This window comes from Erpetoichthys calabaricus, chromosome 5, assembly GCF_900747795.2.
Source record: "Erpetoichthys calabaricus chromosome 5, fErpCal1.3, whole genome shotgun sequence".
NCBI classification, from domain to species: Eukaryota; Metazoa; Chordata; class Cladistia; order Polypteriformes; family Polypteridae; genus Erpetoichthys; species Erpetoichthys calabaricus.
This window is the reverse complement of record NC_041398.2, coordinates 166,264,597-166,283,278: the sequence shown is the minus strand read 5'-3', so window position 1 is coordinate 166,283,278 and position 18,682 is coordinate 166,264,597. Positions and strand designations below refer to the sequence as shown.

The following is an 18,682-nucleotide window of genomic DNA, read 5'->3' as shown; positions in this document are numbered from 1 at the left end:
AATAGACAGAGAAGTCGGTGGGTTATGTGTTTATTCTGACACTGGAGAGGTGGACAAGCCACCCCAACTGACCTAAGCAATTTAATACCTGTCAAGCCCATTAGTGTTGCAACAAGCCACCCAGACCATGCATCACATAACCTTTTTGTGAACTCCCACAGAGATTCTATATTCTTATTATTAGTCTTAAGTTTTATACAGTGTGAAGGTCTTTGTAAGATATGTTTGTACTTTGTACCACTTTTGCAAAGGAAAGCCTATTTGTGTTTTTTGTTCTCCCTTTGCCTTCTTTGGCATCATTCTTGTATGGAATGATTAGTACATTCTCTGTTTATTGTTATACTATATTCATATGCACACACACACAATGCAGTAAGTGTAGATGTTACTATCCTTAAAATTACCGATTGACAAAATTAAATGTTAGTATTGCAATTACCAAAGCTGCGTTCTTACCTGATGCCAAGCCTGTTAGTGTTACAACTAGCCATCCTGACCATGCATCATATAAGCTTTTAGTGAACTCCCACGCAGATTCTTTCTTCTTACTGTTAATCTGAAGGTTTATACAAAGAGAAGGTCAATGTAACATTTGTCTGCATGTTGTATCATTGTATTCTTATTCAATAAAGCCCTGTGAGCATTAACAAAAGGCACTACAGAAAGATTATTACTGTCAAATGAAACAATGCAAGGACTACACATATGAGAAGATTTAAAACAAGGACTAGTCATCTGGGCAGATAATAAAAAACAGATGAGTCATTTAATAAAATTAGAAATGGAAGATGAAAAAAAATGTGAAGCAGAAAGAACGGTTCACGGACTGACAATGGAATGCATTTCTGTAAAAAGCATAAAGGCAAAAGCAAAACAATTTTTGAGCACAGAATATCACTTTTGGCATGGAAGTATCAAGTCAAGTATTTGATGGAAGTTGCAGTCATGTTTCTTAGTATTTTATGTGAGAATTTTTAAAATGTTATAGTGTAATACATTTTGCAAGCAGACCACTGAAAAATGTATTAAAATGTAACATATTCACCTCTGAACATGTTTAATACATTACATCAACAAATTTGAACTACAGGAATACAATAAAGTTAAATCTCCAGCAACTTTCCAGAAAGATTCTAAGGCTGGTGAAACTCAGTAATTCCAAATTTGGAAGGAAAATGTACTGTACAGCTAAACAATACACAGGACTTGTGAACTTAGAATAGAATACAAGTATTATATTGACAATAGTATAATTATCAAAAACTGTTAATTTGCTGGCTTTATAAAGAAATGCTGTGTAATAAATTACTGTACATCCAAAACTAATACAATCAGTCTAAGCAGGTATAAAGTCATTTAATTAAATGTAGTCTGATGATGGTTTAGGATTTTCCATTAGAAAATAAATGTGACCTATTTAAAGCATGTTGACACTCATCCTTAACTCTTTTCGGGTGGATGTCGACTTTTGTCGACAGGAGGGGTTGAGGGCGACAATCAGCTGTTAATGGTGACAAAACTCACTGTCACGTCACAGGCATTCCTCCCTCTGTGCTTGGAGGAATGTTAGACTCGTTGACTCGGCAACTAATCCTTGCGTGTGCGTAAGTTGCGAAATGTAAACAATGGCAAGATGGCATCGACATGTCACAAGGAAGCGAAGCGAGTGCAGAAAAGAAAACACTTGACAGACAACGTTTTGCACATTATCGCGGAGTCGGAATCTGATTTTTCAGAATCGGATTTTATTGACAGTGATCAGGAGATCGAGCAAGAGAGTGAGAAGCTGGCATCAGCTGATCGGACACCAGCGGATGCCGCGCCAGCTGAGCACATTCACGCAGCCAATGTATCTACAGCAAGGTTCGCGTGGGAGGAATACACAGACATTGATCCATGGGAGCCGAACTGGCTACCGGACTTCACAAGACGGCATGGCTTACTGTTGGACACGACAGATTACCAGCCGCTGGACTACTTCAGGCTGCTCTCTCCTGATGCTGCTTTTCAGCTACTGTCAAAAAAGACAAACAGGTAGGCTGAGAAATTTTTTGAATCGCGGGCTGTGCTTGCATCGCATTCTCATTTTTCAAAGTGGAAACCCACAACAAAAGATGAGATGAAGCGCGCTGTGGCATTACAAATAGAGATGGGACAGAACTGGTGATATAACTTCAGGGAGCATTGGTCCAAACGTGCTTTGTCCCCCTGGTGGCTTTGGACAGGTTATGCAGCGTGATGATAGGTACGTGATGCCGCAAAGTTTTATTCACTTCTGTAATAAACAGAAGCAAATCCCATGGGGTGAGCCAGGCTATAACACCATGCATAAAGTTCAGCCCCTGCTTGACATTGTGGAACCAACATAGAAACAATTTTATCAGCCTGGCTGTGATTTGTCTGTGCATGAATCTATGATAAAAATAAAAGGGACACCTTTTTTTCTGCAAATATATGCCAGACAAGCCCACACAGTATGGCATAAAGGATTTTGTACTGGCAGAAGCAAACACTGGTTTCTGCCTGAAAGTAATTACATATACAGGAAAGTATTTCTTTCAAAGAGAGAACTGTCCCTTGACAAGTCAGGTTGTGCTGGAGCTGCTTCAGGGCTATGAACATTTGGATCATGTTGTGTACATTTGGACAATTTTTTATACATGCCCAGAATTGTTCATGGAGCTACAGAGCAGAGGAATTGGAGCTTGAGGCACAGTGAGGGTGAACAGGAGACATATGACTTCACAGTTGAAGCCAGACAGGCTGAAGATGAAAAGAGGTGACAATACGGTTTTCATGCGGGCAGAAAACTTGGTGGCAGTGGCATGGCATGATGGCAAACAGGTGACTTGTCTCTCTACAGTACACACTAACAATATATGTGAGAAAGTGCAGCAACAGACAATTGAAAAGTAGGCACCAAAGCAACACATATTGTAAGCAGTATAATGTGGCAATGACTGAAATTGGCTGCTTTGAGTGAGATCAGACTTTGCAGGACTTTGCTGTGTAAAATGTATGTGATATGTATGTGAAATCATATAGTATGCAGGCTCATACAACATGCAAGACAGTAACATTTGTCAAAAGTAAATATTTTTTGTTGATTTGATATGTTAAACAATTGCTTTGTGTTCATTTTTAAAAAATGTTAGTTTTTGGAAAAATATTCAGCCCTGGGAGAAAAGAAACAAAAAAAAATTAGCCATAAAAGAGTTAAAAAAAAAAAAAAGTATACATATTCAAAAAAAAAAAGTTATTTCTATTTTGTAAATTATACGGAAATAAAACATTTCTTAATACACTGAGCTTTTATTTCATTATATTATTATTATTAGTAAGAAATGAATAAGTGACACAAATTATTTTACTGTGTACAGAAAAATACAAGTCTCAGATTTCAATCTCATAATTCAAGAAGAATCTACTAAAGTAAATAAGTGTGCACCACAAGCAAAAGAAAGAAAGGTGTTTATCACTGGACTTATTTAAGCAGACCGGCAAAAAAAAAAAATAACTTTAGAACAAACAGATGTTCAGGCAAGATCAAATATAAAATTTTAATGAAAAAAAATATATCTACAACTCATGAAGTTTAAACACATCTCTCTATTATAAAAGGAAATCTTGAGACGAGACTTTTTGCCAAGAGATTTTGTGAAGTCCCACCCTCCTCTCAACCATTTTCAAACATGCCTACGGTCCACTCAACTCTCATTCGTGTGAATGCTTTTTTCAGACACAGTTCCTGTGCTCTCAGATCTTACAAATTTTTACGTTTTCCTAATTTAAAGTCATTTATGAAAAGTCCTCTTTCATCCTTTAAAGAAGCTTTTCTGGACAGTATTTTTAGACATACTATCTATTTTGTCCTTTTCTGGATAATAATTTTATACGTTCTAGATGACATGTCAACGACTAAGTGAAGAAGAAAGAGAGGTTCAAAAACGTTGGCATGATACACATGCAAAGCAGGTTAGAGATTATGAAAATACTAAAATTTGAAAGTCTCAAAAAACTGGTAGCAAAGATTGCATCAGCGCTAACAAACAGAAATTATTACTCGGTGAAATAATGGAACAGCAAAAAGAGATTGAATATATATGGACATAGGTGATATGCCAGAAGTATGTAGATATTGTTTGGCTTTAAAGTTTAAGTTGGAGACTTGCAGATCGTCTAATTCGTGTTGCCATCAGGGAAAAGTAGTGTTTCTTCCCAGTGAAGAGGTGTATCCGCGAGAATTAAGAGATTTGTTGTTTGGTGAAAGTGAAATTCACAAGCACTACAGGTAAAATATCCGAATCTACAATAATCTTTTCAAGTTCGCAACATTCAATGCTCAAAACGTAAATTAACACAATTCAGGACCATACGCTATAAGAATCTGTAGTCCCGCAAACAATTAAAGCTACTACAAGTTTAATTTTGAAGAAACTACTAATCGGTCAGGTTTATATTTGTGATCACGGAGAAGCAATGCAACATAGAGTCGAAATAGTTAAACAATTGGACGTATTAGAAATTCAACAGCCAATAATGGATACAAATCCATACGTCCAAAAGTATTGCACTTTACACAAAATGTATTTACAAAACACGGACAAAGAATTTTCTTGGATTTCTATATGAATCCGAAAGATCACGGTCACATTTATAATAAATCAACATGTGACAAATTGTCAGCAATAATAGTTTCAAAAGACGGAGATATCAAAGACAGAAGTTTAAAAAGTATTTACGTGTTAATTTCAAAGCCAAACAGAAAGAAAACGTATAACTCAACTACTACCTCTTAACGCAACGTAAAACAATTTTATTTCAATTTATTACGTTTTACTATTTTTAACTACGCTTAATTGCTTGCTGTAATGTAAAATAGTTATATTATGCATATGTAGCAGTCCCCATTAAAATAACAATCTCTTTAAATTGTACATCCGCTTACCCATGTGCGAGCGGCCGAAACGCGAAGTGGCACATAGAGCAACAAATATTTTTAAATTATTCTATTACTTGTCTTCAACAGGTAGTGTGACTAGTTTTATATAAGTGAATTTTTCTTTTGTTTTTTTTTTTTTTTTTATAAACTCTTTGAAAATGTAGCCATTCCAGTATCAAAATAATGTTAGGACATTTGCAGCTATCAAGATCAAGACAACATAAAAATATTATTCATAAGTTTAAGGTGATAAAAAATTATACACATGGTCTTTGGTATTGATCCATTTATTACTGAATGGGACAGCGGCACATCGCACATTGTCACTAAAACATTGCTGAATTTTAACAAAGACATTTGTGTCAAAGGTAAACAGAGTTCAGATATTCTCTTGCCAGCTCTCTGTTGTTTTCTAAAACTTTTTTTTGGAACGAAATGCTGCTAATAGTATACAATCTAGGATCACAATTTTTTGATACCCAATAATTTTTTATTTAGACTTAATGATATATGTAATTCTTGTTAAAGCATTCATATGAATAAAACAACTGATATGGTCAATTCTGCAAATGTGGTGCATTGTAGCATACTGATCTTTACTACAAGTAAAAAAGAGATTTTGAAACCTGTCTGTCCAGAAAGAGGAAAAGATCGATTTCAGTAAAACAAAGTACTATAAGTAGACATATAAGAGTTACTATGTAATGATACCAGCCTTGCAGTTGTGTAAATCAAATGTCATATTTCTCATTCTAAATATAAAGGAATTCATATTTAAGTTTTAAATTCAATTAATAAAATAGCCATAACAAGAGAAAACTTCTGGAAATACACTGTAAGCATTCCCAGCAACATAGAAAATCTAATATTCTCTCCAAAACAAGTTTTGAAATTAAGATTAAAAAAAAAAAAAAAAGGAAAAAAAAAAAAGAAAACAACTTGGATGGACACAACGATCCACATGATGACCAATAATACCAATCAAATATAACAACCCAATTGTCCTTCATTTACTTAGAATATACAGCCAATGTAGGAAGCACTTCAAGTAAGATAATATTTTATCTGCAGCACCTCTAACATGATAACCACCATTTTGAACCCTCTCAAATGTACAGTTTTTAATGTTTGGAAAACGTATGGGATTAAATCATTTAAGGATATTTATATAAATAACATCTTTGCATCCCACAATTACACTCCAAATTTAGCTTCCCATCAACACAATTTTTCCACCATCATCAAGTTAGCAAACTTGCTAAATAAAATGTGCCCAATTTTTCTCACCTCCTGCCTGTTTCTATTCCAGAAGAGATACTGATCAGTCTATAATATATAAAACCATTTTAAAGTCCCTTCTTTTTAAAGATCACAGAGTATATTAGGAAATGGATCTCTCAATATTTCAGAAAAGGAGTGGAAGGCAGCCATGCAAAGAATTCACTCTAGCTCCATATATGCAAAGCATCCAATTATTCAATTTAAAATATTTTATCAAGTACATTTATCTTGTTTAAAATTGTCCAAAGTATTTCCTGGGTAAGATTCAACCAGCAAAAATTGCAATCAAGCTCCAGCCTCACTAGGCCACATATTTTGGGCATGTTCCAAACTAACATCATTGTGGACAAAAATTTTTAAATGCCTATCAGACACAATCACTCCTAATCCATTAATAGCGGAGTTTGGTATACTCCCAGATGGGCTTAAAGTGCACAAGGAGAAACAAACTGTAATTGCCTTTATTTCACAATTAGCATGTAGACTTACCTTGCTCAACTGGAAGAATCCTAACCCACCTCTGTTAGTCAGTAGGTAACTGATGTTATAGACTATTTGAAATTGGAAAAAATCAAATTCTCACTTAGAGGATCTGTTAAAATCTTTTTTAAAACCTGGGAGAATCTAATCAATAACATTTTAGAATAAACATTTATATTGGGGAGAAGGACTTCTTTCCCTCTTTACTACTCTGGTTGTTGGCCTTCCTCTCTTTCTCATGGAGGTTAAATTGAATTTAGTTTTGTTAAGTTTGACTTGATTGTATGGAACATTACATGCTTTTTAATAAATTCAATAAAAGATTAAAAAAACACAAATATGATAAAGTTGTTCATTCAAAAATACTTTAAATATTTAAGGAGTTGTAAAATTATGAAATAACCACCTTATTTGGTCAGGTGCATTACTGAAAGAAAAAATTGAACAGCTCACTTAAAATAATGCATTCTGTTCTTGCTGAGTAACTCTTTATAAATAGCGTAAATGCCAAAGATACGAACAATCACTTGAATCATGTTGCTCTACAAACTTCTATTGCTGAGGGAAAGGTGAATAACTAAGGTTTCTGATTGTAAATGTTTATTTAGGACTAGGTCTGCATATAGTTGTCTCACAATTATGTAATTATGATTTTTGTGATTTTTTTTTTCTTCCAGAAACCAGAATTAATACCTGCAGAAATGTCATGGATCGAAGCAAGTATCTTTTGATAGCTTCTTGTGTAAAGCAAAAATCTATCGATCAATTAAAGTAGAATGATGACAGACTCAACATCCTAGAAGTAATGCAGACTTATTAGGAATGGTGTATTACAGTATATTAACATTCTCTGTGGAAAGGTTGTGTAATTTAGAAATTTTCTAACAACTTTCCCTTGGTATAAACTAAACCAATTTTAAACAAAGTCCAACTTGTGCACTGCTACCAATACATGAAGATGTCAGCAAATAACACACTTGCATGGAAAAACTATCAATCATCACTGGTATAACTGGGTTTGCTTCTAAGTTATTAATCAAACTGTAATCTTATATGAAAATATAGAACAATATAAACACTGACACATACTGCCCTATACAATCTGCTCAAGAAATTTTTAAATAATTTTTAAAAATAACCGCACTGCAGAGCGCAGAGAATCTTTTTCAAAATGTCTCCTAAACTCTTTTAGTGTGCATGTTAGAATATAAGTTACAGAAGGAGGTTTAATTATTAACTTCAGGAATGTGACCAACACAAATGACTTTTTTAACAGGTTTAAAATTGTTTTATTAAAACAATCCTGAGGGAGAGGAAGACCTTATACTTTAATGTAAATAAATAAATATGCTTAATATGCTTTATTTGGAAGAGTTTCAGCATCCTTATATTGATGCTGCTTCAACAGATACCAATCTTATATGCAGAGAACAAATATCAGTGCCTGAGTTAATTGGTCAGGCCCTATTTATAACTGCTACATATATGCATTCAGATTTAACATGTTCTAATTTACACAATCATGACAATCCTGCTGTTTCTCTTCCTATAGTCCAGCATTGAAATAGTTTTCATAGTGACTCCTAAAACATCTCTGCTTGTGAGCTGGAGGCAGAAATAATAGGTGAGCTGACTGTCCAAGGTGTAGGTGGGGTTATGTGCAATAGGTATCCTTTATCAGGGTGTAACAATGACCCAGAGTGCTACTGATATTTAAGATAAATACTCCTCAGATATGTTTTGTTGAAGTCCCCATCAACAATTAATAAATTAGGATGTAACCATCCATACTCTGTAATGATGCTATATAGTAATGCTGCTGTTGGTTTAAAGCAGGATTAAGACAACAGTCAGAAAGACACTCTAGAATTTCTTCAGCAGATAAAATTGATTGGCTACCTTTATCTGTTTTTTTTCCCCCGGTTGAGTCATAACAGTTGTGCTGGTTAAAAGGAAAGGTGTGATAGCAACTCCATATTATAACAGGCTACAAGGCAGACTGAATACTCCCTTTAATGTTTAAAAGGTTTGGTGGTCATAAGTAATAACCATGGAAACAGACTTTCTATAACAACATTATATACAAAAGACTGTGAGGGCCAAGTCTCCATTGCACCTGATAATAATGTTTCACAATGTTGCAGCATTCTGGATTCAATAGTTTTCATTTGCATGCTAGGTTAGTTGTGGTTTCTAAATTGCCTGAGTAAGTGTGAGGTTATGGTGTCCTTAGAGTGAATTGCAATCCCAATTGGTGTTGGGTGATGTTTAGTGCTCAGTTTTGTGAGGAAAGATTCTGGCTTCCTATAACCTTATAATAACAATTACCTTCAGAAAACAACCAAAACAATTTTGTAATGAAAGTCTAATTTCTTCCTTTAACTGATGTTTGGGAATTACAGGATATTTGCTAAGCTTTGCCCAGCTTCAAAGTATGTTTAAGGAGACAAGTGTCAAACAGAAAATGGGCACTGGAAATAAAACATATCTTGTGTAAAGGCAATGAAGTTGGTTTAAATTACACTTGTATGTTTAATATATAGATGTTTCTTTTAAAAAAATATTTGAAAAAAAAAAAAGTGATTACATAAGTATTCTTAACCTATAGCTCCTGCTTTTAGAGTATACAAGTTTAATAAAATAACAGAAAAACAGAAATAACTGACAAATGAAAGGCCAATTAATTTTGTTCCCTAATATATCTTGACTTATAAGACAGATAAACTTTACTTGTCCCCAAGGGAAAATCAAGGTAGGCACTTGCATTTTTGACTAAATACTATGACATTATTCCTTTATTATATTATTGTTTGATGGGAATTGAAGTAGCAGTAATTATCTTTTCTGGTTAGAAATATATGACATTATTTCCCACATCAAAGCAAATACCTTTCTATGTCTCTCTCTATCTTTGCATTTTTCTCTGACCCAGTCAATGGTATGGAAGTCATCATATGTACCAACTCCTGGAATGGGTTCATCTAGAAAGTCCAGTAAATGAGTTGAGCTGTTTATATTTCCTCCGTTTGTCATGGTATAATTTGTACCTAAAAGAAAAGAGGACAATATTTTTTAAAAATGCCAAAGAAAACAATGAATGCCAATTGCAACAGAAAATAAACTATAGATGGCTACTTGGTTTTCAGCAGCTTCTTTCAGCATTCCAAAAACTTGTATCACTTCAATTTGCTACCTTACTTTTCACATATTAGTTATCAGCAGAAATAACACAACTTTGTCTCCTAAAGATCTGTAAGGTATGCTCCACTTACATAACAGTTAAAACAGAAAAACATTTAGCTCATCACTTACAAAAACATTTTATGCTCCTGTTTGGGCATGAACATGAAAATATTTATGCAGTTTAACTTGTAACTACAAAATTTCCTTTTTCCTAGTCATGTTCACAAAAAAAATTTGAACTTACTACATCTATTTTATTAAGTAAAAATGACATTTACTAAGTAAAATGTTATAAAAAGCATATAAAAACTTAGACTAAGTTTAAACTGGATGGCTATCATCAGAATACATTTACCATGCTAGTGTCTGTGTAGCATTGCATTACCAAATATATAAAAGGAATACTCCACCCAAAAATTATATTTTTTGAAAATGCTACTTATTCAATATATTATGCAATGGTGGCTGAAACAAAAAGTTTAATGTCATGTTTTCATGCAGAATGGGAGAGAAAGAAGATTATGATGTAACAGAAGTCAATAGTGACAATGGGAAATACAGTAATGTGAATATCGTTGATGGGAAAAAAGACAAAACATCTTGTTAGTCATGTCACATAATCCACATGTCTGTAATCCAATCGTTTGCTGAAAGCATAGGCTTTCTTGCAAAAATATTGTTTAATAGTTACTTCTTGAATTATCAATTTCATCAAATATAGGAAACCTAAAGCTTCATGTGCTTGCTCCCAACCCACCTTACCTACGTAAAGCCTCATGGAAATCAGTTTTTGAATTAAAGGCAGGAGCCTTGATCAATGAATGAGGGGGAGAGACAGGATTTTGAAAAAGTCATTCCCGTGAGTCTAGAGGTTTCATGTTTATGTCTGCACCTATAAATCCGGAAGTAACTAACAATATTTTATAAGAAAAACTTGATTTTGCACATTTTGAGCAACTGACTGGATGGCAAAGAAGCGGGTTATGCAACACAAGTAACATACTTTTTTCTATTTTCCACAACATTTTTCACATTGTTTGCCATGGTAAAGCACTTGTCACTATTGGCTGCAATTACGTCATAAACTTAACTTCTCTTCATTCTGAAATCTCAAACATGAGATCAAATATTTTTCTCAGCACGTATTACAAAGTGCATGGGGTAAGTAATATATTAAAGAAAAACATTTTTGGGTGGAGTATTCTTTTAATAATTTTAAATTCTGAACTACAGTATTAATTTACTGACAGACAAAAACTATTCTACAATATTAAATATGACAAAACGTTCCACAATTTTAAATCCAGGAGGATGAAATGCTATATGTAACAATCTTAATGTGTATGTAAGAGCCAAATCCTTTAACTTAATGTGTAATGCTTCGAGCACTGGAAAGACGCTGCATAAATAAAATGTATGATTTACCTTAGTTTTGAACTTGAACATAATGTAGTTTAACATAGTTAATAGAAGATTCAGTTTAACCTCTATAAGATAAAGAAAATGGAATGTTTGTAATGTTTACTTTGTGTGAAAGTAGAATAATCCTTAGATTGAAGTTAGATAGCTAGAAATAAACATGAACTGTTAGACAGATAGGCATTAATGGCATATACAGTGCATCCGGAAAGTATTCACAGCGCATCACTTTTTCCACATATTGTTATGTTACAGCCTTATTCCAAAATGGATTACATTCATTTTTTTCCTCCGAATTCTACACACAACACCCCATAATGACAACGTGAAAAAAGTTTACTTGAGATTTTTGCAAATTTATTAAAAATAAAAAAATTGAGAAAGCACATGTACATAAGTATTCACAGCCTTTGCCATGAAGCTCAAAATTGAGCTCAGGTGCATCCTGTTTCCCCTGATCATCCTTGAGATGTCCACCTGTGGTAAATTCAGTTGATTGGACATGATTTGGAAATGCACACACCTGTCTATATAAGGTCCCACAGTTGACAGTTCATGTCAGAGCACAAACCAAGCATGAAGTCAAAGGAATTGTCTGTAGACCTCCGAGACAGGATTGTCTTGAGGCACAAATCTGGGGAAGGTTACAGAAAATTTTCTGCTGCTTTGAAGGTCCCAATGAGCACAGTGGCCTCCATCATCCGTAAGCGGAGGAAGTTCAAAACCACCAGGACTCTTCCTAGAGCTGGCTGGCCATCTAAACTGAGCGATCGGGGGAGAAGGGCCTTAGTCAGGGAGGTGACCAAGAACCCGATGGTCACTCTGTCAGAGCTCCAGAGGTCCTCTTTGGAGAGAGGAGACCCTTCCAGAAGGACAACCATCTCTGCAGCAATCCACCAATCAGGCCTGTATGGTAGAGTGGCCAGACGGAAGCCACACCTTAGTAAAAGGCACATGGCAGCCCACCTGGAGTTTGCCAAAAGGCACCTGAAGGACTCTCGGACCATGAGAAAGAAAATTCTCTGGTCTGATGAGACAAAGATTGAACTCTTTGGTGTGAATGCCAGGCGTCACGTTTGGAGGAAACCAGGCACCGCTCATCACCAGGCCAATACCATCCCTACAGTGAAGCATGGTGGTGGCAGTATCATGCTGTGGGGATGTTTTTCAGTGGCAGGAACTGGGAGACTAGTCAGGATAAAGGGAAAGATGACTACAGCAATGTACAGAGACATCCTGGATGAAAACCTGCTCCAGAGCACTCTTGACCTCAGACTGGGGCGATGGTTCATCTTTCAGCAGGACAACAACCCTAAGCACACAGCCAAGATATCAAAGGCGTGGCTTCAGGAAAACTCTGTGAATGTCCTTGAGTGGCCCAGCCAGAGCCCAGACTTGAATCCGATTGAACATCTCTGGAGAGATCTTAAAATGGCTGTGCACCGACGCTTCCCATCCAACCTGATGGAGCTTGAGAGGTGCTGCAAAGAGGAATGGGCGAAACTGGCCAAGGATAGGTGTGCCAAGCTAGTGGCATCATATTCAAAAAGACTTGAGGCTGTAATTGCTGCCAAAGGTGCATCGACAAAGTATTGAGCAAAGGCTGTGAATACTTATGTACATGTGATTTCTCAGTTTTTTTTTTTTTTTTTAATAAATTTGCAAAAACCTCAAACTTTTTTCACGTTGTCATTATGGGGTGTTGTGTGTAGAATTCGGAGGAAAAAAATGAATTTAATCCATTTTGGAATAAGGCTGTAACATAGCAAATGTGGAAAAAGTGATGCGCTGTGAATACTTTCCGGATGCACTGTAGTTGTCTGACCGTTATGTACATTGATGCGGAGACAACATATAGAAACCTTAAGAAATGTAACCTAGATACTTAATCCTCAAGCAGAATATCAGAATAAGTTTCCCTCAGTCATGCTAATTGCTGGAATGCTTGTCTGGTGGCCTCATTTGAACTATTTTGAACTATTTAAAAACCCTCAAACGCACGCAGCTACAGTGTATGTTAACTGTTAAATGGTTAATATGTTTATAGATATATCTCACAGTGGAAAAATCAAAAAACACATTAAATGTATAACATTTTAAAGATAGTAATATTTACTGAATAATTTGGAAACAGATAAAATTATATAATAACCATAATTTTCTATTCACAAATTTTTAACTGGTCAGGGTCACAAAGGGGCCAGCAACAAGTACAAAGTAGAAATTGATCCTGAATGATTCTGCCCCCAACCATATCATCACAAAGTGGAGACACTAGTCAACCCAACAGAACATCATTAGACTGCAGGAGGTTACTTGAAAAACATTGTTTCCCATTTCAATTTATTACTCTTGTTAACAAATACTGAAACATTTTCTTAAATGACCTGAATATTTCTTTAAGTTTAAATGTAGTACTTAAAAGCACAACTGAAAAATAAGTATTTACCATGTCTTGAATGTCAAGCAGACCACACAAATGTATTCTAGACAATCAATTAGATCTTTCATTAATTTAACAAGAAAAAGTTTTAATTCTGCCATAAGATCTGCTCATTGCAAAAAAATTAAGAGCGCTAATCTTCCTTGAAAATAGTAAGTTTTAATGTTTATACCCTTCTGTGTCTTAACTTCTTGCTCACTCATCATTAGCCCACTGGAATTCTTGAAATAACGTTGTTGAACTTTCTCATTCTATTGTGCTCAATACTCCTCTCAGGACTCGTACCAATAATGCACAACAGTGCATATTCTCATTTTATCTTTTTAATGTGAATTAAGTCCTGCTCACTTTAACTTTGTAAGAATCACCTATGTAATGAAAACATCCACTCTCAATCTATCAGTTATACGTAACCTAACTTCCATTCTTTCACTTTTAAGACTATCTAATCCATCTTGGAATCACATGGGGCTGGAGCTTCTCCCTGCAGCATTACGTACAATGCAGAAATCAGCCCTGGATGGGTTTCTATTCAAATATCTATAGCAAAATCATCCTCTTCGAAGCCTGGTTTTTGAGCTTATGTTACTGAAACACGTTCAATTTGTAATACTTGAACTTTTATATTTGACCATCCTGAACACAATAGCCAATAAAAGCACAATTTTCTCCTTTCACACAGTAACAGCAGCTTAATTTTCCATGCTTACTTCCTCCATTCTTTTTGCTGTTCTGCCTTGTTAACAGTGTTTATCAGAATCAGATTTATTGTCCACGTATGCATACATACAAAGAATATGACTGCAATTTTTGTGACTCTCCAATTGTAAGTTACATCAACATACACAACAGTTAATCACAAACCTGAGATTAAAAAAAATATATATGTGCAATGACCAAGACACATAATTCACCATAAAGCTCTGGAAGATTACTTACAGAGTAAGAAAATTACTTCGGTAGGCAACTTGGACAATTGTAGGTTGAAATTCTGAAAATAAACAAGTCTCTTTCAAGTCTCAACGTGAAACTGTTGGTTGCTTCAGACCATGGCATAGTTCAGCTCAAGCATTGCCAATAATTTATTGTGTCAGAGAAATACTAGATCATTATAATGTGCAGATAATGCAGCCATGAGGTTGTATTTAGTATAACAAATACTGAACACAAGATAAGTGACTTTTTACTTTTATGTCTTTACTAACTTTCCTCAAGCAGCACGATACTTATGTACCGTATTTTTTGCACCATAAGACGCACTTTTTTTTCCCCAAAAGAAGGTTGGAAATGTCTGTGCGTCTTATGGTGCGAATATTGCATCACAGACCATGATGTGTAATACCTGACAAAAGTCGACATCCAGGGCTAGAGGGCGACAAAACTCACTGTTACGTTACAGGCATTCCCTCTGTGCTTGGAGGAATGTTAGACTCATTGACTCGGCATCTAATCCTTCCGTGTGAGTGAGTTGCGAAATCTAAACAAATATAAACAAAGGCAAGATAGCGTCTACATCTCATGAGGGAGCGAAGCGCATTATCACTGAGTTGGACTCTGGACTCGATAGATTACCAGCCGCTGGACTACTTCAGGCTGTTCTTTCCTGAAGCTGCCTTTCAGCTACTGTCAGACAAGACAAACAGGTATGCAGAGCAATTTCTTGAATCGAGGGCTGTGCTTGCACCGCATTCTCATTTTTCAAACTGGAAACCCACAACAAAACACGAGATGAAGGGCTTTGTGGCATTACAAATATAGATGGGACTAGACTGGCGATATAACTTCAGGGAGCATTGGTCCAAACGTGCTTTGTCCCCTGGTGGCTTTGGACAGGTTATGTCGCGTGATGATAGGTACGTGATGCTGCAAAGTGATTGTGAGCAACTGAGCTTAATAAATTCTGACACTAGCGATGAGGAGTTCTTGAGGTTTCCATAAAACTAGAAGAATGCTTGAACCTTAAAGTCTCTCCTTATTTGTTAATGACAGTGATGATGTTTCTTAATACCGCTGTTGAATTTACATGGTTGAAATATTATTCTGCTATATTTTATTAAACATATTAGTGCACCATTTGGTTCAGAATATTTTTTTTCTTGTTTTCCTCCTCTAAACCTAGGTGCGTCTAATGGTCAGGTGCGTCTTATGGTGCAAAAAATACTACTTGCCGAAACATTTCATTGATTTGTTTTGGGAATCCGTATTGCCATTGGAAGCTGTCATCAGAAAAATATGAGAAGAAAATATAGAAAATGATCTCCCTTGAATTAAATTTTTATATTAATCCATAATTGAAGTCGCACAGAATGTTACTCAGTTTTAGGATGGACAAGTCTGCAAATCTTTTCAATGCTTTTCAATGTGAGGTTTAGAAATGTCAAAGCTTTGTACAGCACATTTTGAGATCTCAATGAAAGTTAAACTATTCAAATATTTCTTTGAAGAATAAGTTTGCCAAGTTTCAACAAAATTGCTCCACTGGGAGCAGAGTTGTTTCACATGGACAGAGAGACAGATGTATTTATTTTTAATGTTGAAATTTTACCACAAAGATTTTTAAGTCCAATCAGACCATATTAAGAAAAATAGACACAACATAATAGCATATAAATGTACTTCATGTGTTCAGGTGACTGGAACAAGAGGAAATAAAGAGAAAGCTTCAACTGTGAGGAGGCTTTATTCACTCACTAGTCATTTAGCCGTTACAATAACGGGCGCTAGAACAGTAGTGCATAAACATTAGTAGGAGCAGTCTATATTAAATGGCAAGGGACTTTGACCTCATTCTTTTTGTTGGTCGTATTCTTCTCTCTTTCAGCCTTTCTTTTGTTGATGTTTACTTGCTGAGCTGACCGCTCTTCGTGGGCTGCCGCCATGTATTGTGTGTCTTTAATTTTCTGTGACAGTAATACTGTCTTGTACGGCTCTATTCAATAAGGGTGCGCACAAAAAGGTGAGCTTCAAAAGGGCAAATAAAGGCGTTTGTAGATAATTTAGTTCAAATGGCTCTGGAATATGTGAAGAGCAACAAAGGTGCAGATCTTTATTTACGCGCGCCTTTATTGGCTGCGCCCAATTGAGGTCGCCCTTTTGAGGCTCGCCTTTTTGTGCGCGCCCTTATTGAAGGATACTGTCTTGTACGTCCGTAATATACCTTTAATTTTCTCTGCCGGTAATACAGGCGTGCCCGTCGGTAACATGCCTTTAATCTCCTCTGACAGTAATACTGGTTTGTATGTGGCTGTAATATGCGTCACTGTATTGTGTACCTTTAATTTCCTCTCGCAGTAATACTGGTTTGTATTTCCGTAAAACGCCTCTAACTTTCTCTGACAGTAATATCGCGCTTTGCACCGTGCCCCGCACATGCGCACTTCATCAGAAGACACCCACACACGGACACCTGGACGCACATAGGGATTTTATATATATATATATATATATATATATATATATATAGATACTCTAGGGCTGTGCAATACTGAACATAGAAAACAAACAATTAGACTTATATTGTAAAACAGATGACATATATTTAAGACATGTAGTCTCATACTGCAGTCTCCATGTATTTCTCAATAATGCTTTATAAATCTCACTCAAAAGCAATACAAAAACTCCAGAAACAGGATTTTATAAACAGAATACGATTCAAAATTGTTAAACTAGCTAGCCAAGTTAGTTTCTCAGCAGAAACAGCAGATTGGCCTTTAGGATTATTATGAATAATACACTATTTCTACTTTATTAAACCAAGCCAGTTGCTTAAACATAAAAGTTTGCTCACATTTCCAGAGGACAAGGCAGCTCGCTTTTTCTGCATAATATGCCCAAAGAGTGAAAACAACCTCTTGCAAGGCACTGTTGTGGCAGGTGTTGCCAAGTACTGTACTTAGAGGCAAGGCAAGCTAGCGTTTTGTATATCAGAGCATGTGTGGACCACCACTTTAGGGGGCAAACCTCCATGCTGATGACAAGCTATGCTTTATAGTGCTCCTGACATTTTTGAATACAGTCCTCCTCCTCCTCATCAGATTCCTACTCTGAAGCCACTAACAGAGATGCTTTCTTATTTGGGGGTTCTGATGTTGCAGCTTGCACTGGTTGCTGTATCTCTTCTTTGAGGATGCCAGCAATCAATTACCACACCTCAGCTGTGTTTTTTTTTTTTTTTTTATCGAATTTGCAATTAAAAACATTCTTTGCGGATGTACTATAATGTTTTCTTCTTTCGGCTGCTCCCGTTAGGGGTTGCCACAGCAGATCATCTTCTTCAGTAATGGAAGTACTGTAATGTAATATCACAATATTCACAGGAGAGAATAGGCAATGAGTAGAGGATGAGAAGCCCCCCTCCCAATCCAATTATCTGACACAAAAAACATACCAGTTTAACACACAGTGGCTAAAAGATTTCCCTGTATTTTTTTTATGATCAATCCAATGTTTTGCAGGTACTAATAAGCATCGGGAGAAATGTTGGCAGGCACAATGCCGTACATTACTGGAAACCTGATTTTAAAATGAAATAACATATAAGCATAGGTTTTCAGAAAACAAAAAAAAATACAAAAAAAAAAAAAATCAACACATGACATGTCGTCATCTGCAATTGCTGCTAATGACACACAAAAAAAATAAAAGTTAATGAGGAGGTTCTTAAAATCAAAGTGAACATTGTGTACTGTATCACAAAAGATGAACATCCCTTCAGAAAATTTGGTCCACTCATATTTACTACATACAAAATGGTATAAACATCAATCCGACTTATGACAACCATATGTTAAAGGACTGGCCAAATAGCCGACAGTATGAAAAAAGAACCTGCCACTAAAGTAAGAGACTCCACACTCCCAACTATGAGTACTTAATGATCGATGGAGATGCACATATTTCAATAACAGTGTGCGAGATTGCTAGAAGACAAA

General features: G+C 35.6%; 1 protein-coding gene across 7 annotated transcripts in view; it reads right to left on the bottom strand.

Annotated features, from left to right (window-relative positions):
- LOC114652027 (H(+)/Cl(-) exchange transporter 3) overlaps positions 1 to 18,682 on the bottom strand; it is a 183,311-nt gene that overhangs the window by 34,464 nt on the left and 130,165 nt on the right. For 6 of the 7 annotated variants that reach the window (XM_028802180.2, XM_028802184.2, XM_028802183.2 and 3 more), the window contains exons 3-4: positions 9,593 to 9,750; positions 457 to 556 (exon numbers count right to left, since the gene is read on the bottom strand). In XM_028802180.2, the coding sequence (XP_028658013.1) occupies positions 457 to 556; positions 9,593 to 9,750 (258 nt within the window). Of the gene's footprint in view, positions 1 to 456; positions 557 to 9,592; positions 9,751 to 18,682 lie in introns of those variants that run through there. The other variant, XM_028802186.2, reaches the window with a different exon arrangement.